Here is a 26,262-nt window from a genome sequence, read left to right on the forward strand (position 1 = left end):
GAAGAGGCCTTTCAGAAAGCCTTCATCTGTCAAACACCAGGGGGGCGGTTGCCATGGTGAAAAGCCGAAGGTGGGAGGGCCCCGGCCTTTTCTTCCGTGCATGGCTGGATCCCCCAACAAGGCTTTCCTGTGAGAGAAAGTGGTGATTCTGGTGGTGAGGGAGAAGCCCCAGAGGCCTGGGGGAGGTAGGCCACGTGGAGCTGGGTTCCCAGCCAGGCCTCTGCTTCAAATTCAACGACAGAGCACGTGATTTCGTAGGACACAGTGGTTTGCAGCTCTGTCTTCTCTTTCCTCAGCTATTTGAAAGCATGAGGGGCCGGTCTCAGTGGCTCACGCCTGTAATCCCAGCACTTTGGGAGGCTAAGGTGGGCGGATCACAAGGTCAGGATCAATCTGACCTGTCAAACATAGTGAAATCTCATCTCTACTAAAAATAGAAAAAATTAGCCGGGCGCGGTGGCGCAGGCCTGTAGTCCCAGCTACTCAGGACGCTGAGGCAGGAGAATCGCTTGAACTGGGACCTGGGAGGAGGAGGTTGCGGTGATCACGCCATTGCACTCCAGCCTGGACTACAGAGCAAGACTCTGTCTCAAACACAAAACAAAACAAAACAAAACAAAACAAAACAAAAAAAGAAAGCAGGTCTTGTCCATCTAGCAGATTAGAAAAGGAGATGGAACTTGTTCCCCTTACTTAAAAGCAAGGAAGAAAGCCTTGTGAGGAGAGGACACAAAACCTGTTTGGTGACTTGTCATTTCAAGGAAAACACAAACCAGTTCAGGTGAGCGTTCCTGACTCCTCCCCTTCCTCCTCCCCCCAGCAGCCCTGGCGGGACCACAGGAAAACAAGGCCAGCCCTCGCTCCAAGCTCACCATTCTTTGATGACAGAAGTTTAAGAACCCAAGGAAGCAGCTTAGGGGAAAACAAGTCTGTTAATCTCGCCACGTCACAGCAATGGATACATGCAGAGCGCTGCCTTCCGGAGGCCAGTCGTCATTGGGAAGACAGCACAGGAGTTCGGATAAAAGTAAACTGTCAAGTTTTATCTTTCTCTTCATTTGTCTTTATGAAGCATTAAATAAGTGATTCCTTAGATCACCTATTGTATAAAAATCATTACCACTAAATCCTCTGACAGGTCAGAATCCTCACAGCAAGACGTGTGAAAATTTAAAGAGAATGCATTTCTTTCTTCTTTTTGAGACAGGCTCTCAGTGTGTTGCCCAGGTTGGAGTGCAGTGGCAAGAGCTAGGCTCACTGCAACCTTGACCTCCCGGACACAAGCGATACTGCCACCCTGCCTCCTGAGTAGCTGGGACTACAGGTGCATGCCACCAGGCCGGACTAGTTATTTTTATTTTAATTTTTGTAGAGATAGGGATGCACTACATTGCTCAGGCTGGCCTCGAACTCCTGGGCTAAAGGAATCTCCCCACCTCAGCCTCCCAAAGTTCTGGCATTACAGGCATGAGCCACATGCCTGGTCAAGAGAATGTATTTCCAACTTTTTGTTTTTTAATAAAACAGTTAATCCTAAGGTTTCTCTAAGACAGTGCCCATCACCTCTGCCCAGCTCTTCACAATAGCTGGTTTCAAATGGGCATCCTACCGTGGAATGCTGCTCCAGGAATTTTCAGTGAGGAATCGTAGAGTCAGAAGTCAGCTTGTGCAGCCCAGGAGGGTCTGAAGAGCAGGCAGGCAGCACAGGCTGTGAACCCTGAGCCTGGGGCCGCCCTCACGGGCCTCTGAGTTCCATCGAAATGCGTGGAGCCGAGGGCTCTATCATTAAACACCATGGAAAAGTCATCCTCCAAATTCCTGATGAAAGCATCCCAGGATCCGTGCCCCTTCTCTCCTCAACCAGCCTTATAGGAGAATGCGGGCAGGGAGAAGCAATGATCAACATTTCTGCCAGTTTCGTGAAGTTGGGTATGCATGTGAGGGACCAAGTGTCAGAAAGGGGAGGGGAGGAGAGGACTCCGCAGATGCCGCGATCCTGGGTTTGGGGTTGTCATCTGCTGATGGGACTCTGGTTTGGCCATTTGCACACAGCTTTTGAAAAGCCAAGGACATGGCTGGGGCGATGGCTCATGCCTGTACTCCCAGCACTTTGGGAAGCCGAGGCTGGTGGATCATCTGAGGTTAGGAGTTTGAGACCAGCCTGGCCAACATGGTGAAACCCCATCTCTATTAAAAATACAAAAATTAGCTGGACATGGTGGCACGTGCCTGTAATCCCAGCTACCCAGGAGGCTGAGGCAGGAGAATCACTTGAATCCTGGAGGTGGAGGTCGCGGTGAGCCAAGATCGAGCCACTGCACTCCAGCCGGGGCAAAGGTTATTCTCTCTCTCAGTTCTTGGGAAAGGGAGATAAGACCGTTTCAAAAAGAAAAGGATCATTTCCTTTTATTGATTTAAGCATTAAGATGAGTTTGAAGTGCAGGGTGATTTACAAGCGTCACTTGGGGAGAAGAGTGGGGCACTTAGGACTCATCTTTCCACTACAGTTTTGCTTTGAGGTATGTATGGTCCTTCTAATCACAGTGAACCAGATGACCTTTAAGAAATCACATCATATAATTATGGCAAGAAAACGAATGCCCCTTCACAAACTGGGTTTGCTAACATATGCTCACGTACGGGTTAGATTAGCAGCGGCTAGAATTTCAACTTCATACAAAACATATGGCTTTAATTAGTAGGGTTTTAGACATAAGAAGTGACCGAAGTGACCATCAGTATAACTATGAATAAACAAGAAATAAATAAATAGAAGGAAAGGGTATAACCATTTAAAAGAAAGTAACTGAGAATATAGCATGCAATGCGAAAACAAGCTTAAGATAAAACTCTTAAATTTATTTTCCAAAAATGTGATTATGGCAGCAAACAAACTGATAAGCAGTCCAGTTCACCCTACTCACATCGAAATCATAGGGCCAGAGAAAAGGCTGCAGTCCTCATTTAAAAAGAGTATTTAAAATGCTGGGTGTATCAAGACCTTCTCTTATTGAACACTGTATGGCATCTTGCTTTGGAAAAAGGAAACACAGCCCTTACAAATCCTTTAAACCCATCCAACATTAACAGGAGGAAAATTTACAGTAACTACTTTTGAAAGTTGTAAAATTAAAGCACCTATTTAAGATCATCAAGAATATGAGATTATTATGAGAATAAGAGCTGGATGAGACTACATATTTTATTTCTAAGGAAAAAAGTATAATCATGCACTTTACATAACTTAAAAGGCAGACGGAATACTATGAAAAATGCCCTTCACAGCACATTGAAGTCTGAATTTAAGTAATACTCAACGGGAAAGAAACAGGCTCTGTTACAGCCCTGGCAGAGACATAAAAACACAAGGGCGTAACTGCTCAGGGCAGCCCTTCCTGTCTATTTTTAGAGGTCTAAGACTCCAGCCTTAAATAGTTTTGATAATAACGCTTGTGGCATAACTTGGCGCGTAAGACATGGTCTGGGAGGAAACTAGATTTTTTGTGCTTTGTAAATTCGTTCGCTGGTTTTTCCCTACTGAGATCTTGCTTGTGGAACATGACAGCCGGGGGAGATCTTTAAGAGTCTTCTGCTTCATTCTGTTGACTGGGCTACCTTGGAACACACAAAACTAAAATTAAGTGATAAAGGAGATTAGTTTTTTTGTTTTTGTGACGGAGTTTCGCTTATTGCCCAGGCTGGAGTGCAATGGCACGATCTCAGCTCACCGAAACCTCCGCCTCCGAGGTTTAAGCGATTCTCCTGCCTCAGCCTCCTCAGTAGCTGGGATTACAGGCATGCACCCCCACGCCCGACTAATTTTGTAATTTTTTTAGTAGAGACAGGGTTTCACCATGTTGTTCAGGCTGGACTTGAACTCCCGACCTCAGGTGATCCACCCGCCTTGGCCTCCCAAAGTGCTGCGATTATAGGCATGAGCCACCGTACCTTGCCTGCTTTTGTTTTTTGAGACGGAGTCTTGCTCTGCCACCCAGACTGGAGTGCAGTGGTGTGATCTTGGCCCACTGCAATCTCCGCCTCCTGGGTCCCTGCCTCAGTCTCCCCAGTAGATGGGATTACAGGCACCTGCCACCATGCCCGGCTAATTTTTGCATTTTTAGTAGAGATGGGATTTCAGCATCTTGGCCAGGCTGGTCTTGAACTCCTGACCTCATGATCCGCCTGCGTGGCCTCCCAAAGTGCTGGGATTACAGGCATGATCCTAGCAAGACTGTTTAGTGAACAATCTTGCTTACTTGGAAGCGGGGAATATTACTTTAATTGGGAACAGAAGAACATTTTGTTGAGGAAAAAGCACTTTGGGATCACCAAAATATCGTGGAGACGTGTCCTAACGGACTTCCCTACTAGGAAGTTAACGATTTCTTCTATTATTATCTATCAGGATGCTGAGGTGGCTCTGTCTACTCAAGGATAGGAAGCGCTGGGGTCCTGCAGTGACTTAGGAGGGTGTTGAGAAGTTCGTTTAAGTAGTAATGATGCATGCGGACACACAGGGTGCCTATGCATGTGTATCTTGACACGTGTATGTCTAAAAACATATACACAGGCTCATGCACACGTCCCAGACCTAGAAGTCCGATGAGACTTGCTTTCTCAAAATTACCACCTATTTCGCTCCCCAAACTCAAAATTATAGTACATCATACTCAAAAGGTTTCATTTCAGTTTTCGGTAAAAAACAAAACTGGGCAAGCTAAATTACATCGAGAAACTAAAGCAAAGTATCATGATGCCTCACCCTTCAAAAACAAAAGCAAATATATTAAGACATTACAAAATGGAAAAAGCATTTCTTTTTTATTTTCTTAGAAAAGGCGGGCGGAATCCTGAGAGGAAGGGATCTAAACTGGCTTTCATGTCATGTACTTGGAGAAAAAGGCAGATGAGACTCAAGGACAATCACACCAGTCCTGCTCCTCCCCGACCCCCCAAAAGCTGGCATTTACACGTCACGGAAACCCATGGGTTTAACAGGTTCTTCTCTCAGTTCTTGGAAAAAGGGACACAAGACCCCGGCCGGATTCCTTTAGGGAAGAGTCCTCTGTCCCAGTGGCTGGAGTCGGCAGTGCGCGCTCGGCCAGGAGGCCCCAGCCTGGCCCCTCTCTACTCGGATGCACCGCAGAGGGCAGGGGCTCTGGCTCTCACGTCCGTTTTAGGCCCAACAGCTCCTGGATGCGATGCAGCTCCTCTTTCACCCTCTCTTTGGGGTGGGGAGACACAGGGTGGATCCGGGCCCGCGCAGCCCTCACGAGGACTCCCTGAGCAGCCCCAGCTTCCGCAGGGCCTCCCTGCGCGCCTCCTCCGAGGAGCCGCGGCCCACGAACTGCACGGTGACGCCTTGGGGCCGGGGCAGGGAGTCAGCGCGGCGCCGCGCGTCCGGGCCGCCATCGGGTGCCCGGGGCCGGGGGATGCTCTGGTGGCCCCGCGTGCTGGGAAGGGCCAGGCCGGGGCGGAAGCAGAGGGACTTCCCGGTGGGCGCGAAGGTACCGGGCACACTCTTCAGGGCCTCATGCGCGCTCGGGAAGCCGTTGGCCAGCACCGGGCCCTGCGGAGCCCGCCTCCCTGCACGGAGGCTCTCAGCGGGACCCGTCCCGTCCTGGCCACACGCTGCCGGCTCTGGGAAGGAGCCGCGCCCTGGGGTCCCCTCACCCGTGTCCCCCGCGGCAGGGAAGGCGCTGGCGTGGCCGTGGATGGTGGCCAGCACCTGCGCCCTGCGCTCCTGCACGCTGACAGCCGCCTTGGACAGGGTCCTGTGGGGCTCCCGGGACGCACCATTGGTGACGATGATGTTGCTGGGGAAGCGGGGGGCCTTGGGCTGTGCCGGGCGGCTGGACCTCGGGTCAGGGTCTCCGCTGCGGTGCCCCCAGGCGGCTGGCGTCCTCCACTCCCCCGGCCGGCCCTCCCTGGACGGGGAGGTGGGTGAGAGGACTTCACTCTCCGCCAGCCTCTCAGAAATCTTCTGCGCGATAACCAGGGGCGTGGGAACGGAGCGCAGGAGTCGGGGGTGCTCCGCCGGCGGGGAGGGGGCACGCAGCTCCCTCCTGGGGGGTTCGGGGGTGCCGGGCACAGGCGGCGGCGCAGGAACGGTCTCGGGAGCCGGAGGGAGGGTCTCTGTAGCGGGGGGATCCGGAGGTGCAGGAGTCTTGGCATCTTGTTTCCTGTGCTCCTTCCCGGAAGGTGCAGGCTCTGGAAGAGAGGGAAGAAAGAGCCTGTGAGCTACTAGCCCAGGTTAAGTAAAGGCATGAAATTCCCTCTCGCTGAACTGGAAAGAGCCTCAACCAGACCTGACACCAACTTCCCCGGTGCCGCCTGTGAGTGAACTCCTCTTTCCGGGTTCCCTGGACTAGGGAAACAGAAGGTGGTATGTTATGCTCATGACCTCACGTTGAGAAGGGACAAATCATGATAGCCCTGCAAGTCAGACAGTTGGCACCCAGGAGACATGCCCTCCACGCGGGCTGCTGAGGCTCCATCCCCTGAGGCTGGGACAGGATGCACGCGGTGACCAGCTCATCAGGGGAGTTTACAGAGGGGAAACTGAGGCTAGAATGTGAGGCATACACAGACACCAGCAGGTCGTTCCTTCTCGATGAAGGACATGAAGCGGTGTAACTTTCCTCTATGATGGCAAATGTAATAGGCCTGAGTCTTGACACAGAATGCACCAATCACAGATCACCTGGTACTGCTCTACTTATGCACCTGTCTCCCAAAATAGAGCTGGGCCACGTGGTGGCTCATTCCTCTAATCCCAGCACTTTGGGAGGCTGAGGCAGGTGGATCACTTGAGGCCGGAAGTTCAAGACCAGCCTGGCCAACATAGTGGAACCCTGACTCTACTAAAAATAAAATTGGCAGGGTGTGGTGGCATATGCCGATAGTCCCAGCTACTCTGGAGGCTAAGGTGGAAGAATCACTTGAACCTGGGAGGCAGAGGTTGCAGTGAGCTGAGATGGCACTAGTGCACTCCAGCCTGTGTGACAAGAGTGAGGCTTTGTCTCAGAAGAAAAACAAAAAAAATTCCTGAAATTCGTATCCTTTTATGTTCGTATCTTCAGAATCTCACAATATATACTCTGTGGGCACTTAAAATTGTTATGAAAATGCCAGGTGTGGTGGCTCACACCTGCAATCTCAGCAAGTTGGGAGGCTGAGGTGGGAGGATCACTTGTGCCCCAGAGTTCGAGACTACCCTGGGCTGCATAGTGAGACCCTCATCTCTAAAAATAATTAAAAATAAAAAATTAGCCAGGTATGGTGACTGCTTGGGAGGCTGAGGTGGGAGGATCATTTAAGCCCAGCAATTGGAGGCTGCAGTGAGCCATGACTGTGCCATTGTACTCCAGCCTGGGTGACAGAGCAAGTTTCTGTTTAAAAAAAAAAATTGTTATGAAAATATCATGTTAGAGAACTGATGGAGAGGTGTAGCTGATTTTTCAAAGTGTTTTCCTTGGCATGACTATGTGATCTCACATTTTAAAAGTATCAGCTGCTTTAAATGACTTTTGGAACTAGATTTCAAAGCGGAAGTACAATATAAATGGGAAATTCACATTACTTCTCTTCTTTGAAGAGATGGCTGCAAACCAAGTTCTGTATTTACGTGGAATCCGTATCCACAGTATGTGAAGTTCCGTGTAATACATAGCCTTGCTTAAAATACATATATGCATATGCATGTGCACACACTTTATTTCTAGTGGCTCAAGACAAATGACGGTATTTTATCATTACCACAGCAAAAATAACTTTTTTCCTTATCCCTTCCAATCCAACCCCTTGGCCACATGTGTTTCCAGTATCCTTTCCAATCAGGGAAAAAAACTGGAAGATATTTCTCTCTGCCCATTTCCCTCCAGTTCAGGGATCCCCAACACCCCTGGTACTGGTCTGTGACTTGTTAGGAACAGTAAGCGGTGAGTGAGTGAAGCGTCATTTGTATTTACAGTCACTACCCATGGCTCCCATTACCGAGCTCCACCTCCTGCCACGTCAGCAATGATACTAGATTCTCTTTCTTTTTTTGAGACAGGGTCTTGCTCTGCCACCCAGGCTGGAGTACAGTGGTGCGATCTTGGCTCACTGCAGCCTCTGGTGGGTTCAAGCGATTCTCGTGCCTCAGCCTCTGGAGCAGCTGGGACTACAGCCATGCCCCACCAGGCCCAGCTAATTTTCACTGTGTTTCACTGTGTTGGTCAGGCTGGTCTTGAACTCCTGGCCTCAAGTGATCCATGGCACCCAGCCTGTAAAATAATTACCTGGAAGCTGTTTCTAATTTTCTTTCTTTCTGTGCGTGTGTGCATTGTGTATGAAAATGTAAACTCCGGGCCGGGCACGGTGGCTCGCGCCTGTAATCCCAGCCCTTTGGGAGGCTGAGGCGGGTGGATCACCTGAAGTCAGGCGTTCAAGACCAGCCTGGCCAAAATGGCGAAACCCCGTGTCTACTAAAAGTACAAAACTTAAACGGGTGTGGTGGCAGGCGCTTGTAGTCCCAACTGCCAGGAAGCTGAGGCAAGAGAATTGTTTGAACTTGGGAGACGGAGGTGAGCTGAGATAGTGCCACTGCACTCCAGCCTGGGCAACAAGAGCGAGATTCCATCTCAAAAAAGAAAAGAAAAAAAAACAAAAAAAGGAAACTGTAAACTCCGCTTAAGGGCCCAGTTCGTTTCCTTCTTTATTCTAGTCCCTCTGGCATTTCCCTTTGCTGGACAATGAAACTGCCGAGGATGCTTTTCCCCTATAAAAATCTGGGAAGACTCAACAGCTTCTACTGGCAAACACAGGGGATCACGAAAAGAAGTATCTCCGTGCCCCACGGACACCGGCAAACCATGTCCCAGGCCTGGCCTGTGCTTCCCCTCACCTGCTGCCTGGGCCCCCTCTGGAAGGCCCTCGGCTTCCCTGGTGCCAGGTGCCGACAGCACTAAGTCGATGACATCTTCGGGCTCGGAGGGACTGGAGGTGCTCTCTTCCAGAGACGGGGAGCAGAGGCAGCATGCTCCCCCATCACACAGCACTGGCTCCTCAAAGTGCTCGTCCAGGGAGTCGATTGTTTCCTCAAAAAACAGAAGGACATCCTTTTCCTCGTGGGTGAGGTACTTCAGGCTCTCATCGTCCTAGAGAACAGGTTTGGGGATTGGGAGGGGAAGAAAACAAACAGGAGCTTCACTAAAGGGACAAAAGCCCAGGCAGAGCCAGGATCAGTCCACAGCCGTGGGCGGACCTCACTGTCCTGAGTGCCCTGTCATGCAGGGCGCCCCTGCCATGCTGCCTGCGTGTGCCTCCCCATCACGCTCGGAAAGCAGAGCAAATCTCGGAGCCTCAAAGCTTTATAACGGGCCCTCACCTTGGGGTTCCTAGCAAGTCAGTCACAAAAAGCGCCTCCTGGGGAATGCACTGGCGAGCTGCTGTCAGCCTACTGCTATCGGGCACACTTGTTTTTCCATAATCACAGGAAACCTCTGCTTAAAGACAGTGGATTGAACTCACATTTATCTCTTCTCTCTCCAGAAACCTTACTAAAACAAAGGATTTTTTTTTTTTTTTTTTTTTTGGCGGAGTCTGACTCTGTTGCTCAGGCTGGAGTGCAGTGGCATATCTTGGCTCACTGCAACCTCCGCCTCCCAGGTTCAAGCCATTCACCTTCCTCAGCCCTCCCAAGTAGCTGGGATTATAGGCATGCACCACTATGTCCAGTTAATTTTTGTATTTCTAGTAGAGATGGGGTTTCACTATGTTGGCCAGGCTGGTCTTGAACCCCTGACCTCAGGTGATCTGCCTGCTTCAGCCTCCCAAAGTGCTGGGATTACAGGCGTGAGCCACCACCATGCCCGGCAAAACAAAGTGATTTTTTAAAGGCACAAATCACAACCACAAAATAGCAGGATGAGTGATGACAGAACAAAAGCAGGGCAGCCAGACAGCAGGACCGATGGAGACAGAGTGAGAAGGCCCAGGAAAGCCAGTGACCCACCTGCTGTATCCCGCAGAACCGCCCAGAAGCTCAGGCCCTGGAGGTGCTGAGCGGCTCTGGAAGTGTGGGCAAGGTGAAGAGAGACCAACTGTTTGAAAGTCTCTTTCAGAAGCAATAAGCTCATCCTGGCACAAACTAGCCACTTACTCTCAAAGGTGACAGAGGAGCCCTGAAGAGGGGCCACAGAGCAAAACTGATGGTGGAGCGCTATGTTAACAAGGTAGGCTACCAGTGTAGACGAGGACGTGTTAACAGTGTGGCCGTCAGTGCAGCCAAGTGGCCACCCTCCAGATGGAAGACTGTTCGTGTCATCTCCGGGGAACCTGAAGAATCCAAAGGCCAAAAAAAGCTGATCCCAAGGGTTCCCCAGCATGATCAGTCACAGGGAAAGATGACAGTCAATGAATCCCAGCGTGGACCTGTGCAGCAGTTTCTTACTGTCCTACTCTGGAGTATGTGCAGACAGCTAATAACCACCGAGCATCTGAGGAAACCGGTTATGTGAAAGAACTATCAAAACAAAAGGACAAAAATGCAACTTACAGGAAATGAACTATTAAAAACTTCAAAAAGTTGCATCATCAGTTGTCAGATAAGAGATTCTGAATCCATAAACAGCATGTTGTTTTCTTTATAGGACAAAAGAAGACTGTTAGAAACAAACAAAAAAAATTAACAGCAGAAAAAAATGAAAAACCAAATAAAAGCTTAAAAGATAAAGTTGTGAAATCAGAAAACTATGAAAAAAAAGGGTAAGAAAATTAGAGGATAGATCTGGGAGGGCCACTGTGTGCATAATGGGAGTTCCAGAAAGAGAAATCAGAGATAATGAGAGGAAGAAATTATCAAAATAAAATAATTCATGGGAATGCCCCTGAAGAGAAGCACGTTTCCAAATTGAAAGAGGTCACGAATGTACAACCTAATGAAGAAAAAGCAAACAGACCCATGCCACTGTATGCATCATTGTGAAATTTCAGAATACTGAGAGCCAAGAAAAGATCTTGAAAGCTTCCCAGAGTGAAAAAGCAGGTCACATACAAAGACCAGACATCAGAGGCGAGGCGGGTGGATCACTCGAGCTCAGGAGTTTAAGACTAGTCTGGAAAACATGGTGAAACCCTGTCTCTACTAAAAATACAAAAATTAGCTGGGTGTGGTGGCGGGCACCTCTAATCCCAGCTACTCAGGAGGCTGAGGCAGGAGAATCACCTGAACTTGGGAGGTGGAGGTTGCAGTGAGCAGAGATTGCACCTCTGTACTCCAGCCTGGGTGACAGAGTGAGACTCTGTCTCAAAAAAAAGGATCAGAAATCAGAATTTGACAACTGCCTGTGGTTATGTAAGAGACCATCCTTGTTTTTAAAATGTACTTCACTATTGAGGGGAGTATTATATAGCAACTACATTCAAATGGTTCAGAAAAATTAAAAGTATGCATGTATGCGTAGATATATATAGAGAGAGAAAGAAAGGGAGCATGTTAAAATGTGGAAAAAATTTAAAAATTGGTGAATGTAATTAAAGGGTATGTGGGAGTTCTCTGTGCTATTCTTACAACTTCATTAAGTTTGAAATAACTTCCAAACAATTTAAACAAACAAAAGTCCAGGAATCAGAAAACAGCAACAGACTTCTCAGCAGCAACACTAGAAGCCGGGAGACAATGAGTGCTCAAACCCTGATAAATTCTGAACTAGAATCTGATGTGTAATCTGATTATTAATTAGAGTTACAGAAGAAGAAAGGTATGTTTTTTTGAATAAAGATGTTTCTTAGACATGCAAGGTCTAACACTCCGATCTCCCATGCCAGCCTTTCTGAGGAGGCCACCGGAGGGCAGTCAGGAAGGGAAGCTGCTCCTCTCAACACGGAGTAAACCCAGACAGAAGACAGAAGACAGGTAACAGGAGCATCCACACAAGAACGCTGCAGGGAATCCCAGAGTAACGGGGGCTCCCCGGGAAGCCAGCTGTGCAGTCAGCAAGTAGACCAGTCCGCAGCAAGCCCGAGGGTGACACAGGAAACTACACAAGCAAATTAAGCCGAAACCGTGATCACAGAAAAACCAATGTGAGAGAATGCATTCATCTGTCAATCTGTATATAGCAATATACACGCCTTTACCACAACAGATGCAGAGCTGTCTCAGATTGATATATGCATACTTAATAGGTACCCACAGGAAAAAATACGGAAAGGATATATAGCAATATGTCAATAGTGGAGGTAAGTAACAAATTGAGTGGAGAGCTGACGCCTCCAGCTGAGTAGGAAATGGGGATGGCACATGCATGATGACGCTCTTATAAACCTTGTGGAAGATTTGACTCTATAATGCTATGAGTGTGGATGCTGCTTCTGCTGTACTTTGGCTGTTTTGGTTTTTTGGTGGGGGATGTTGTCAGTCCCATTGCCCAGGCTGTTGAGTACAGTGGCACGATCTTGACTCATTGCAATCTCGGCCCCCAGGGCTCAAGCAATTCTTCTGCCTCAGCCTCTTGAGTAGCAGGGACCACAGGTGCCCACCTGCCCCTGCTAATGTATTTTTTGTCTTATCAAAAGTGATTAAGAGCTGATCCATGCAGTGTAGACTGATGCTTTCCACACTGATTTGAGAGGTATTCAAACGCCCACATACCCACAGCATGTAACTCCCAGGCCCATACCAGAGCCTGTGGCCTACACAATTTCAGAAGCTGTAGTTGAAGGCATAGTACACTGTTGTTTTAGGGATTAACACAAGAACACATGCAAATTTCTCAAGCTAGCCTGGTCTTATCAGCTTAATCCTGAAAGAAGGACGGCTCAGGAAAAGGGGAGATACCTCGGTGGGGGTTAGATGGGCAGGCAGAATGGCGCTAGGGAGGATAAGCCACATGTACCTGTTGGATATAAACCCACGCACAGTCGCTGGGTCTGAAGACGTGTGTCTGCTCAGGCGGGCAGACACAGCTTTCCGAAGTGGTTGTACTGACTGATGCTTTCAACAGGCCTGGTTGCGCTGGTGCCCCAAAGGAGAGGAATGCAGTTACATCTCACTGTGATTTTTTTCCATGTCATTTCCATGAAAACTAATGATGTTGAACATTTTTTCTCCATAATACAGATGAGTACTCCTCATCTGAAATGCTTGGGATAAGAAGTGTTCTGGATTTTTTTTCACATTTTGAAATATTTGCATATACATAATGAAATGTTTGTGTTTCATATATGCCTTTTGCTGATTTTTTGGAGACTGGGTCTCACCCTGTTGCCCAGGCTCGAGTGGAGTGGTATAATCACAGCTCACTGCAGCCTAGGTCTCCCCAGCTCAAGTGATCTTCCCACCTCAGCCTCCCCAGTAGCTGGGACCTACTGGCACACACTACCATGCCCAGCTAATTTTTATGCATTTTTTTTGTAGAGACAAAGTCCCACCATATTGCCCAGGCTGGTCTTGAACTCTGGGCTCAGGCGATCCTCTGGCCTCGGCTTCCCAAAGTGCTGGTATTGCAAGCATAAGCCACTGTGCCTAGTGTCTAACAGATCTTGATATCTGGCAAAGTCCTCTAGTTTTGTTGGAGTTCTTAAAGTCCTCCTTCTTTAAGTCTGTTTAGCTTTTCTTAGCCCTTTTTTATTTCCATATACATTTTAGTATCAGCTCATCAATTTCCATATTCACATAAGCACACACATAGCCCTGATGTGACTTTAATTGGGATTGTGTAAAAGTTCCTCAAACTGGAGAGAACTGATGCCTTTACAATCTTTTCTCAACCCATGAATACGGCACGTGGCTTCATTTATTTAGATGCGTGGTTCTCAAAGTGTGATTTTCGGCCAAGAAGCAGCATCTGTGAACTTGTTAGACACATTCTTGGGTCCAATCCCAGATCTACTGCGCTAGAAACTTGGGGCACGGGGCCTGTCAGTCTGTGTGGGACGAGGCCTCCAGAGCCTGATGCGTTGAAGCAGCAGATACCCGATGTGACTCTTCAGTTTCTCTCGGCGATTTCTCACGGTTTCCAGTGTAGACAACTCTCCTGCCCCCTGTCTACTGAGGTATTTGCTGTGACTCTGCCTACGATTCTCAGTTAACTTTCCACCATTCTCTCCTTTATCTTCCTTGGGAGGCACGGCCAACTCTTTGGCAAAGAGCTAGGTGGTAAATATTCTGGGCTGTGCAGGGTTTAGGTAGCAGCCACGCAACTCTACCAAGGTAAGGAATGAGTCTAGCTTTCGTTACACTGCACTCTATTTACAAAAGCAGGGAGTAGGCCATGGGCTGTGACTGTCACTTCCTGGTCCCTGCTCAAGTCCATCATTTGCTCTTCCTACACTGGCTTCTGAGGCAGCAACGCCCGTCTGTGCCCGGCTGCATCTCGTCTACTTTCATGGCTCAATTTCAAACCTCTACCCACCCCCACAGCATCCCTGAATCACAGCCACACACCTGCATCTGCTAGGCACACACTCCAGTATCACGCCGTAAATCACGCCCTTGCTTTCTAGAGCTGACCACCCAATGGCGGCTTCAGATAAGAGCACTGGCACCTGCCCTGGAGTGTGGAACTCCTATGACAAGGCGACCTGGCTGTGATGGAAACACAGCAAGCATGGTTACCAAGCCACACTTCTGGCGAAAGGGGTCTGTGCAGGAAAAACTTCCGAGAGGGAAGAACACGTCAGCTGGGAGAACCGGATGGGAGTTAAGCAAGAAAGAACAAGGCGCAGTAAGCCACGAGCCTTTTGGAATGATCATGTTGGTTATAGTGCAGAAAACATTGAATATGGGAAACTATTATTATTATTTTTTGAGAAGGTGTCTTGCTTTGTTGCCCAGGTTGGAATGTAGTGACACAATCTCGGCTCACTGAAGCCGCCTCCTCCCGGATTCAAGCAGTTCTCCTGCCTCAGCCTCCTGAGTAATTGGGACTGTAGGTGCCTGCCACCACGACTGGCTAATTTTTGTATTTTTAGTAGAGATGGGATTTCGCCACATTGGCCAAGCTGGTCTCAAAACTCCTGACCTCGTGATTCACCTGCCACAGCCTCCCAAAGTCCTGGGATTACAGGCATGAGCCACCGCACCCAGCCTCGACCCAGCTGCATGCCTGCTTCTGTTCTATATTTTCACATCACAACTAACAAGCATCCACAGACCCTTACTTCGATGCCCGCACAGGCCTCATACATTTCACCCCAGAGTTCCTCCGCTCACGGTCTCACCTCAGGGTTCTTTCTTCTCTGCTTACTTATTATTAGTATAAAACGAGTCAAAAATCAGTTGTCACCAGGCCAGTGGCTGGGCAGTTTCCCAGGTCCTGGGAGGCTGAGAGTCTCACATCCTCAACCTACCTGAGCCCCTCTCGGGTGTGGGGTAGGAGTGGGGGCTAGGCACCAAATGTGTCCCAGGCGCCTTCTCTGTGGTCAGCCTGGCCTTGTGGCCTGAGTCCCGAGGCAGGCCCAGGCATGCTGCGGGCTCTGTCTGCTGCCTCATCCCGGGGGCACGAAGCTGCATTCTGCAGTGAGCCAGATCTGCCTGTTCTGGGAGGGGAGGACACGGGAGGCAGAAGCAGAGAGAGCTGTGGGAAGGGGTCAGGGCCTCAGGGCCAGAGAGGAGGCTTGTGGCCCTCCCTTGGGAGACTCCGGATGTGGCCTGTCTCAGAGACGCCCAGAAGAAAGAGATGGCCTAGGGCACAGGTCATGGGGTGAGGGCGGGGGCAGGGGCATGGGCAGGGACAGAGAGTGACTGCAGATGGGCCGGGATTTCTTTTTGGGAGGTGAAAACATTCTAAAATTTACTGTTGTGATGTACTTACACTAAATGCCATTGACTGTATAGTTTAAACGGGTGAACTGTATGCTGTGTGACTTGTATCCCAGTAAAGCTGTTACAGTAAAAAATGCAAAAGCACAAGGCATTGCCCGGTGGCCTGTGGAGGCAGCAGACAGAGCTCTGGAGCCCGCAGTGGAGGCTCCTGCAGAGCCGGGTGCTGCTGGAAGAAGCCTTTGCTAATAACTTAGGTCCCTAAGAACTACACAGATAGGAAATGAGGAGAAGCAAAAACAGCAGCTTTCTTGGGCAAGAGTGAGTTGGAGAAAGCCTAAGTGTGTCCCTATTAGTTGGGAAGGTAGAAGAAGGCTAACAGCGGAAAAGAAAATTCCCTTCTCACAAATTTTATTTTTTTGAGATAGAGACGGAGTCTCACTCTGCCGCCCAGGCTAGAGTACAGTAGTGTTATCTTGGCTCACTGCAAACTCTGCCTCCTTGTTCACACGATTCTCCCACTTCAGCCTCCCATGTAGCTGGGATTACAAGCATGTGCCACCACGCTCCACGCTCGGCTATTTTTTTTTTTTTTTTTTTTTTTGGTATTTTTAGCAGAGATGGGGTTTCACCATGTTGGCCAAGCTGGTCTCAAACTCCTGACCTCAAATGATCTGCCTGCCTCAGCCTCCCAAAGTACTGGGATTATAGGCATGAGCCACCACACTTGGCCTAAATGATGTTTTTAATGTACCATTTTGGATTGTGGAGTAAATGGCAGTTCTTTAAGGATACAAATCTTCAGATGTTAAAAGAATAAGCTAGAAAACCATCCCTCATGTATTATGCTGACTTCAAGAAATGACAAGCCTCTGGGAAATACTGCTTTGCTTCCAGAACATGAGCAACATATTTCTACCCTCATAGGTATGTTAGGATTTTGAAGAGATAATCTCTAGTGGATTCAAACCTGAAAGTTAAAAATGCTGAACATAAAAAGGTAATGACAGTGCACGGGATCGAGCCCCCATGAAGAGAACAAAGTCCCAGGCTAGCCGTTTGACTCCTGCAGAGATGACAGAAGAAAGGTCTGTCCAAGTCCATTCAAGCTCTGTGGCGAGCAGCCCCATCAAAAGCTAGACAATGACTTTTTTTAAAAAAAGCTAGCAACAGGCACAGAAGTCAACAGTCCTAGCTATTCCTATGACAGCACAGATTTGGGACAGCAGTTTTGTCTGTAGGGAAACGGTAGAAGAAAATCTTTGTTTGGCTGAACAAAAATGCTGAGAAAGCTTAAAATATGCATACTGTAGTAAGTTCCTACCTAAAAAACTGCTGAATTGGCCGGGTGTGGTGGTTCATGCCTGTAATCCAAATACTTTGAGAGGCTGAATTCCTTGAGGCCAGGAGTTCGAGACCAGCCTGGCCAACATGGTAAAACCCCATCTCTGCTAAAAATACAAAAATTAGCCGGGCATGGTGGTGTGTCTGTAACCCTAGCTATTTGGAAGGCTGAGGCAGGAGAACTGCTTGAACCCGGGAGATGGAGGTTGCAGTGAGCAGAGATCATGCCATTGCACTCCAGGTCTGGGTGACAGTGCAAGACACTGTCTTGGCCTGGCCAAAAAAAAAAAAATTAATTGCAGACTAATACAACTGTGGCAACTCCTTGTGAAGGATTTTTTAAAATTAAGCAACAGAACTCATCTCTAGTCCAGACCAAAAAAAAAAAAAAAAATCATAAGCTGTGATGGCAAAGAAAATGTCTGGAGATGAGCCAGGCGTCTCTGAACCGCCCCTGCCAACCCCGTGTCCTTGGTTGGCAGCCTGGGCTAGCTGGTATTCAGGTATTGGGCGAGTGTCATCTGATGCCTTCTTACACACACCACAGTTAGCTCTCTGACACTTGACCAATGCCTTATTGATTTAATAATCCCAGCTGCTGAGAGACCCACTCGGAGCTAAACAGAATAGGGGCGGAGAGAAGAAAATGCAGGCAGCCCCTTCCTGCACAGCTCTGAGTGCCGCGCCAACTTCGGCAGCCTCAGACGAGAGACTGTAAATGCAGGTGGGGCATCCCACGGTTTTGGGACAAAGGTTTTAATATTATTATTAGTATTATTTTTAGATGGAGCCTCCCTCTGTGGCCCAGGCTAGAGTGTAGTGGTTCGATCTTGGCTCACTGCAACCTCTGCCTCCTGGGTTCAAGTGATCCTTCTGCCTCAGCCTCCGGAGCAGCTGGGATCACAGGCGCGTGTCACCACACCCAGCTAATTTTGTAGTTTTAGTAGAGATGAGGTTTCACCATGTTGGCCAGGCTGGTCTCCTGACCTCAGGTGATCTGCCCACCATGGCCTTCCAAAGTGCTGGGATTACAGGCGTGAACCACTGCGCCTGGCCAATTATGGTTATTTCTAGCTAGACACTGTTGTCATGTTTAATGATGGCTCACTTAAACCTGTGCTTCTGGCAGGAAAGAGACACAAACCCATGAAGAATGAGATGCATGAACAGTTTGGATTACAAAACCAAAGATTAATGGCTTCAAAAAATGACAGCTGGGCTCCTGCCTGCCTTAAATGTCTTTAAACTGGTAATACTGATCTTGCTCTCGTATCTCTCTTACAGGAGATCTTGATTGAGACAGAGATAACCTGAGTGTGCAGCATTCGAGGCGCTCCAAGACCTTCATGAGCTTGCGTCCTCCATGGCGGCCTCACCACTATACTGTGAGCTCTTAAAAGGAGGTAAACTGAGTCTTATCCCATCATCTCTTAGTTCTTATATGCAGTAGGCATTTACAAGATGTTGACTGAACTGGCCTTTTAGAAAAGCTTCTGAGTTATGTTTTAAAGCAGCTGTTTGACCAGGATCGTTTGGATTCCAGCCGGGTGAGAAGCCAGGATGAAGGGCGGGGTTAGTCCTGACTGAGCGACTTCTCCCTCCTGGCTCCTCTGGTTTGGTTTCCGCAACTGAAGTCACAGAGCAAACAGCACATCAGATTCCTAGCACACTCCTCAGACTCTGCTCCGGCCCGGCCACGTGGGAAATCCCTAGTGCTTGCTGCACCTTTTTATCCCAGGAGCCATGTGTGTCAAGTGCTCTTGGGGGACCAAAGGCTCAGGAGCTGCTGGCTGCTGCCTGGTCACAGACTGCTGTGTGACTTCAGGGCCACAGCCAGTGTGGGTATGGGCAGAGAGCATTCAAGACAGTTCCTCAAATACTAAATCCTAAAAACTTGCTCATAAATGTGGATCATTGTTTTTGCCCAAACCAGAGGTAAAAATGAAAAAGAGGTAGGCTTGGGATGTCCCCAGCCACCCTCACAAAAGCAGCCATAGGCTTCGAGCTCAGCTCCTTGGGAATCGTGTGGATGGAGAGCTCCCTGCCCTTTCAAAGCAGCCGTATCTTATTTTTTCTAGAGGAAGCTTCAGGATATGTGAAGGCAGACCTGACTTCAGGATTCAGAGAGAGAGCCTGCGAACACTGGTGTGAGGCCGTGCACCCAGGGGGTTTGAGAGACGGTGTGAGCCCTGGAGACACGGGCCTTAGAGGCTGGCACCGGTCACCAAACACCCAAAACCGCCCGTAGCAGCCATAGAGCGCTGTCACCTCTGGAGTCTCCAGCCTTTCTTGGGCCTTTTATTTAGTGCCTGCATCGCCTCTCGAGGTGGCAGACCCCACAAGCACTGGTGTCAGGAAGTACCGCCTGGCACACATCAAAGATGCCCTCTTAGGTTTCAAAGGAAAAGACAAAATTCAAGGGACACCTTCTCAGCCACATATTGTAGGATTTGCACAACTAATTCTCGTGCTACCTATACCTTTCATTAAAAAACGTTCACAGGCAGGACTCTTTACCAAAAAATGCACAGATACAACTAGCCTCTTGAGAAATAAAGACATGTTCACTGCCCTCTTAGAACAGCCTCAGGCATAACTGCAGCCACACGGATAGCCACGACGATCCTATGTTAAGTGGCTATTTAAAAAAACATTTGAGTTCATCTTCTAGAATTTACTTATTATGTATAGAAATAGGGGTCTTGCTAGGTTGCCCAGGCTGGGCAACCACTTTAACTCCTGGGCTGAAATGATCCTTATGCCTCAAGCCTCCCGGGCAGCTAGGACAACAGGTATGTATCACTAAACCTGGCCACCTAAAATTTTTTTTTTATTATAAAAATAAGTATGCATTTATTACAAACATATTTCAGAAAAATATGCCTACTAAAACATGATTAATTTTGACAACAGGCTACTGGAAAAAGTGTGATGAGGAATATTATACCCACTTCTTCAATTATACCTCTGGTTATGTTGAAAAATGTCATAGCAGTTCTGAAGACTTTTGACATGCCTATGGATTTATGGCATGATTTGCCTTTCATATTATATTGACTTCCAACTTTATTTTTTTATTTTTCTTTTTTTTTCTGTTGCTATAACATGACTTCCAACTTTAAAGTTATATTTTATGATCATGAATCAAATGCATATCCTAGGAAAACTTCTTTTTTTAAAGAGATGGAATCTGGTTCCACTGTGTGTGCCACCATGCTGGGCTAATTTATTATTATTATTCATATACATAGTTTTCCTTTTGTTTAGATTCAGGGTTTCACTATGTTGCCTGGGCTGGTCTACAACTCCTGGACACAAGCAGACCTCCCTCCTCAGCCTCCTGAGAAGCCACTGTGCCCACCATTATTCTATCCTAGTATTTTATCTTTTTTGTTATTGTTGTTGTAGAGGCGTTATCAACTGTTTAAACCCTCAAGACCAAATTGTTTTTAAGTTTTTTTAAAGAGAAGATATCCATTCAAGGTTTTTCAACATTGCATCTTTGTCCTCCTTGCCGAAAAAAGGGTAAAGTAAGTAATGTTTAATTAATACTGAATTTTTTTTAATATGCGAAAATCTAACTCTGCTTTTTAAAGCAAATAGAAGGAGTCACAATATGGCATCATTCCAATAATCAAACACCAATAAAAATGGCAGCAATACAACAATCTAAGCAAATCTCAAATATAGCATACTTGTAATCAGAACACAATGCAATGAATGATTTTAGCAACAAGACACTTAATTTGGTAAAAGATACCCAATAATGCATTATCTTGAATACTAAGCTACCATAATTAGTCTTACAAATTTTCCAATTTCACTACTTTTGCAAATCTAAATTTAAACCTAAATTTTTAAATTAAATGCCTGTTCAACAAAGCTAATTGGAGCAAATACATTTATGTAAATTTACATTCTAGAATACCAGAGTAAACAAGGAGATGTTATTCAAAGATGAATGAGAAAGTTCTATTCTTTTTCATCATCTGTGTGATCAGGTTGCAAAGGACATGCTTTTTCTCTTTGTTTTTCCTAAGCCACTGCTTCCTGCCTCTTCAGGAATACAATTCTCTTTTTCAGAATCTTTAGAGGACCTCCTAAAGAATTCTCCAATTCCTTTCTGCCACTTGGGAGTTGGGCGCACACAAACGGGATTCCCTCCTTCATATTTATTTTCAGCTTTCCTCGATTAAACTGATGTCGAATTAGTGGCAGAAGTGGAAGAACCAAGCACCTTCCTGGGAGCTCGAGCAGCCACCACTTTTCTGTAGGTGCCTGGAACACTGTCTGCTTTAGTCCGCACCATATTCAAACAAGATGAGAGGAGAGGAGATAACCAACTAACTTCCCAGCCGAGGATGTTTCACTGGACAAGGACCCACCTAAAAATTTTTAACTTGCACTGACTCAGGAGAAAAGTGTCGAAAGAGCAGAGATCTGTTACATCCCAGGTGACACTCCAACTAGCACTTCAAACTTTAGGGTACTTGCAATTAAAATCGGGCGGTCATTTTTTTGAGATGGAGTTTCGCTCTTGTTGCCCAGGCTGGAGTGCAATGGTACGATCTTAGCTCACTGCAACCTCCGCCTCCCGGGTTCAAGTGATTCTCCTGCCTCTGCCTCCCAAGTACCTGGGATTACAGGCATGTGTCACCACGCCCAGCTAATTTTGTATTTTTAGTAGAGACAGGGTTTCTCCATGTTGGTCAGGCTAGTCTTGGACTCCTAACCTCAGGAGATCCACCTGCCTTGGCCTCCCAAAGTGCTGGGGTTACAGGTGTGAGCCACCACACCCAGCTCATCTTTTATCTTCTTTTAGGAATAATGTTTGCTTAAAAAAAAACAAAAACCTCTATAAATCAGAACTAGGTTATCTCTCTCTCTCAAGAAACTCACAGCCTAACTAGGTTATGTTTTACGTACAAAGCCCTCTAAGAGGTGCATTTACATGAAGTACAGTTTAGAGGCCTAAAAACACTGCTGACTTACTCATCTTTCATGACCTCAGGAATTAAAGGACACCACTTAATTGAAGAAACCACTATGGTAGATTTTTGTTCTGAAGAGAAAAGTCAAATTAAAAAAGAAAGGATCTGATGAGTTAGAATAAAACTTACAGCTTCTCTCAGAATTCACACTTTCAAAAAAGTAGAGTATGACGTTTAAATATGCTCTAATGCTGTGAGAGGGACTGGCTGCTAAGTGCCTGTGTGAAAATCGTGACTATTTACAAAACTTTAGTAGGATAAATACAAAAATTAGTAGAGTGTGGTGGCACACGTCTGTAATCTTAGCTACTTGGGAGGCTGAGGCAGGAGAATTGACTGAACCAGGCAGGCAGAGGTTGCAAAAGAAAAAAAAAAACAAACTTGAGCAGACTGGGTGCGGTGGCTCATGCCAATAGTCCCAGCACTTTGGAAGGCTGAGGCAGGAGGGTTGCTTGAGGCCAGGAGTTCTAAATTAGCCTGTTCAACATAGCAAGATCTCATCTCTACAAAAAAATGTAAACAATTTCCAGGTGTGGTGCTGAACCCCTGCCATGGAGGTTACCCTACTTGGGAGGTTGAGGCAGGAGGATCACTTGAGCCTAGGAGGCCGTGGCTGCAGTGAGCTATGATTGTGCCACTGCACTCCAGCCTGGGCGACCAAACAGAAACCACAAAAACCCTTTAGTTGTCATTTAAGGTTAAATGCCATACACACACACATACATATATATATATATATTTTTGGGATGGAGTTTCCCTCCATCTCGGCTCACCATAACTTCTGCCTGCCAAGGTTCAAGTGATTCTCCTGCTTCAGCCTCCCAAGTAACTGGGATTACAGGCATGTGCCATCACAGCTGGCTAATTTTTTATTTTTAGCTGGGTGTAGAGATGGGGTTTCTCTATGTTGGCCAGGCTGGTCTCAAACTCCTGACCTCAGGTGATCCACCTGCCTCAGCCTCCCAAAGTGCGGGGATTATGGGCATGAGCCACCGCGCCAGGCCTTCATTTTGCTAGTTCTAAGGAAAATGCACAACTGAAATAATCAGATGACAAGTAAACTTAGCTCAGTAACTGTCCCTGGAGGAAAATGCCTGCAAACATTGAACAGGCCTGAATGGAAGGCAAGGAAACACGACCAGAACATTCCTCCAGCATCCTGTAATAAGACAGGATATGCAGCAGGATTCTGTGACCCCAGACACACCATGCAGATGTAACTTGATTATGGGCGTCCTACGAGTGGCTTTACAATGCCGTTTCCATTATTCAGCCCTATGACACACAGGGACAGGCCCGGCGGGGAGCAGACAGAGACATCACATACACCACAGGAGTGCTACTGGATGATGTACCCATTAGGAAAGAACTGGGTAGAATAGGAATCCTTTAAGTTAAAATCAAACTCATGCCCGTAAGACTGGCAGAATCAAGAAATGTGCAATACGGAGGAGGAAGGCATGTTTCCCTTTCACCACCTCATCTTTAGCAACAAAGAAAAAGTAATTTAAAAGTCTACATATAAGAGAAGGAGACAGGAGGAGGAGCACGGATCCAGACAAGACGGTGGCGGCAGGATGATGGGACACTGACACCAGGGAAGGAGAAGCTGGCGCTGGCACGGCTCGGGGGTGGGGCGCGCTGGGCATTTCTCTGAGACGGAGTCTTGCTCTGTCGCCCAGGCTGGAGTGCAGTGGCGTGATCTCAGCTCACTGCAACCTCTGCCTCCTGGTTCAACCGATTCTCCTGCCTCAGCCTCCCGAGTAGGAAACCTGAGTTTCCTGTTAGCCTGCACATTCTACAATGGACGGACCCAAGTTTCCTGTTAGCCTGCACATTCTACAGTGGACCTGAGCATGCCATTCCCCCGCACATTCTATGAAGCGTTGCATTTCTATAGCTGTTGTTTAAGCTCCCTGAATTCACTTTACAAGCTTGCGGCTTCTAAGAAGACCCTTGTAAGAAACCTCTTTTCATTTTCTCCTAGCCTCGTGTGGTAGCTGGTGTGATGCACCAGCCAGGTCCAGCTGGGAGGAAGGACCTTGTCCCCTGTCTGCTGCAGGCACAGCTGAAGGTGGCCCTCAGTGGTCAGTGGGACTGTCTTGGCTGAAAGAAACTGATTTATCAAGGTTATGCCTCCTTCCTGGGCAGCCCACACCGGAGACTCGTCACCAAGTGAGTGAGGGCGCTGTTCTCGCCCCAGCATGGTGACTGAAGGCTGTCCCAGCCCCAGAGCCCACTGGGAGGCAGCGGAGGCTCGCGCTGGGCCCACACAGCCCAGCTGCTGCCTGGAACCAAATCTGCAGCAACGTAGTCTCTCTGAATGGACCATAGTCACGAGAGTGGAAGCTCCAGTCTTACGTCCTTAACCCCTGGAGTAATGCTTCAGTATTTAAGCCAATGTATAAATCACATATAACATTTTTATACGTACACCAAAGAGACAAAAGGTTAGGTACAGAGCGGTTAGCTCTGCTCCTTGGTGGGCATGTCTGCAGGGGTCATGCAGCCCTTGCTGTCTCTGGAATATGTACACTGAGCTATCACACGGGATTGCTAAGTTGGTTAATATGAGGAATAGACCCAGTATAATTAGAATGGAGATACAAAAGCAACTTTCTCATCCCAGATTCCAACATGCGACACCCTTAGTATCACGGGCTCCTCCAGAACAGCAGGTGCTTCACTGCTGCTCTACCAAGACAGGCCACGGCACAGAGGCTGTTCAGAGTTTTGCCTCAAGTTCAACAGGAAAATGAATGTGAAAGGCAAGAAAATCCTTCAAAGACCCTGACCCTGACTCTTCATTGGCTTTATGTGTTGACTCTGATACCAAGATCACCTGCCAAGCACTCTCGATTTTATCCAGCACCATGGGTGCAAGGGAGTGTTTCGGACTCTCCTAGAGCCGTTGGTCATGCTGAGTTTTGGAAAAACCCTTCCAGAGCAGGACTGTGTCCTAACTATGCCTGGGAGCACATACTCCTTACTGAAATATTCATCTGTATGTGTTTCTGCATCTGCATTAAAAATATGTCTTTAAATAAATTCCTTATATTATTTTTAAAAATTAAAAAAAAGTTTCAAACTTGATTCTTCAGTATTGTTAGACTCTCAGACATTCAGAGAATAATTTGTTACATATTTTTCTTTTGGTGAATAAATTTTTTTTTTGAGTCTCGATCTGTCACCCAGGCTGGAGTACAATGGCACAATCTCGGCTCACTGCAACCTCTGCCTCCCTGGTTCAAGCGATTCTCTTGCCTCAGCCTCCCAAGTAGCTGGAATTACAGGTGGCCAGAGCATGGATTACCATGCCCTGCTAATTTTTGTATTTTTATTAGAGATGGGGTTTCATCATGTTGGCCAGGCTGGTCTTGAACTCCTGACCTCAGATGATCCACCCGCCTTGGTCTCCCAAAATGTTGGGATTACAGGCGTGAGCCACCGTGCCCAGCCAATCAAATAATATTTATCACATATTACCATAATGGTCTAAAAAAAGAAAATATGCAAGTGGGGGTCTAGAAAATTCCGTCAGTATCAGTAACTACCCCTATGCCATGTATAGCTATCTTCAGCATAACTGGGGCTAATTTTATGGCTCAGTGTATCTGAGGGAAACTGGTGCTCCTACCGGAAGGAGAGGACCTGAGAGGTGCCCCCGACAGTTCCTATTGAGGCCCAGGGGGCCGATTCTCTCCAGTGCTCCTCCCTCTAGGAGTGAGTGTCATGGTCTCCCCGCTCCTGAAAGATGAATGTCCTCACCGGGGAAGGTACAAGATCCTCTGAACTGTGCAAACGCTTTCTGTAAAGTTTCCAAAGCTACGCAAGCGTCTGGATGCTGAGAGAGGAGGACAGAAAAACATCTGTACTTGCACAGGAGTGAGACCTGAGAGGGAGCTGTGTTTATCCCATGGGCTCCTCAGCCTGCTCCTGCCTGGGTCTAAGCAGCCATGAGTTATTGGCCACAGCAAGGGATTTGCTTCATGGCTATGGGTAGTGCTCTACATCTGTGCAAAATTTAAGATGATTAAAAATACAGAGCCATTTCACAAAGAAGTATTCCAAAACACCAAGCTAGTTGACCCAAAAAAGATCTGGAAAGATACTCCTTTAAGGGAAAGGGACTGAGGCAAAATCCACCAACTCGGGCACAGGAGAGCATGAAAGAAAAAC

The 26,262-nt window shown here is 47.5% G+C and overlaps 1 protein-coding gene and 1 pseudogene across 1 annotated transcript in view; both read right to left on the reverse strand.

Moving 5' to 3' along the window:
• Positions 1 to 2,380: 2,380 nt before the first annotated feature.
• The window catches only part of PROSER2 (proline and serine rich 2), a 48,842-nt gene continuing 24,960 nt past the window's right edge, over positions 2,381 to 26,262 (reverse strand). The window contains exons 3-4 of the mRNA XM_039478888.2: positions 8,888 to 9,140; positions 2,381 to 6,210 (exon numbers count right to left, since the gene is read on the reverse strand). Coding sequence (XP_039334822.2) covers positions 5,270 to 6,210; positions 8,888 to 9,140 — 1,194 coding nt within the window. The 3' untranslated portion in view covers positions 2,381 to 5,269. The remainder of the gene's footprint in view (positions 6,211 to 8,887; positions 9,141 to 26,262) is intronic.
• On the reverse strand, positions 9,157 to 26,260 carry LOC141585456 (PCNA-associated factor pseudogene; annotated as a pseudogene).

This window comes from Saimiri boliviensis, chromosome 8 (genome assembly GCF_048565385.1).
Source record: "Saimiri boliviensis isolate mSaiBol1 chromosome 8, mSaiBol1.pri, whole genome shotgun sequence".
In the NCBI taxonomy this organism is placed as follows: Eukaryota; Metazoa; Chordata; class Mammalia; order Primates; family Cebidae; genus Saimiri; species Saimiri boliviensis.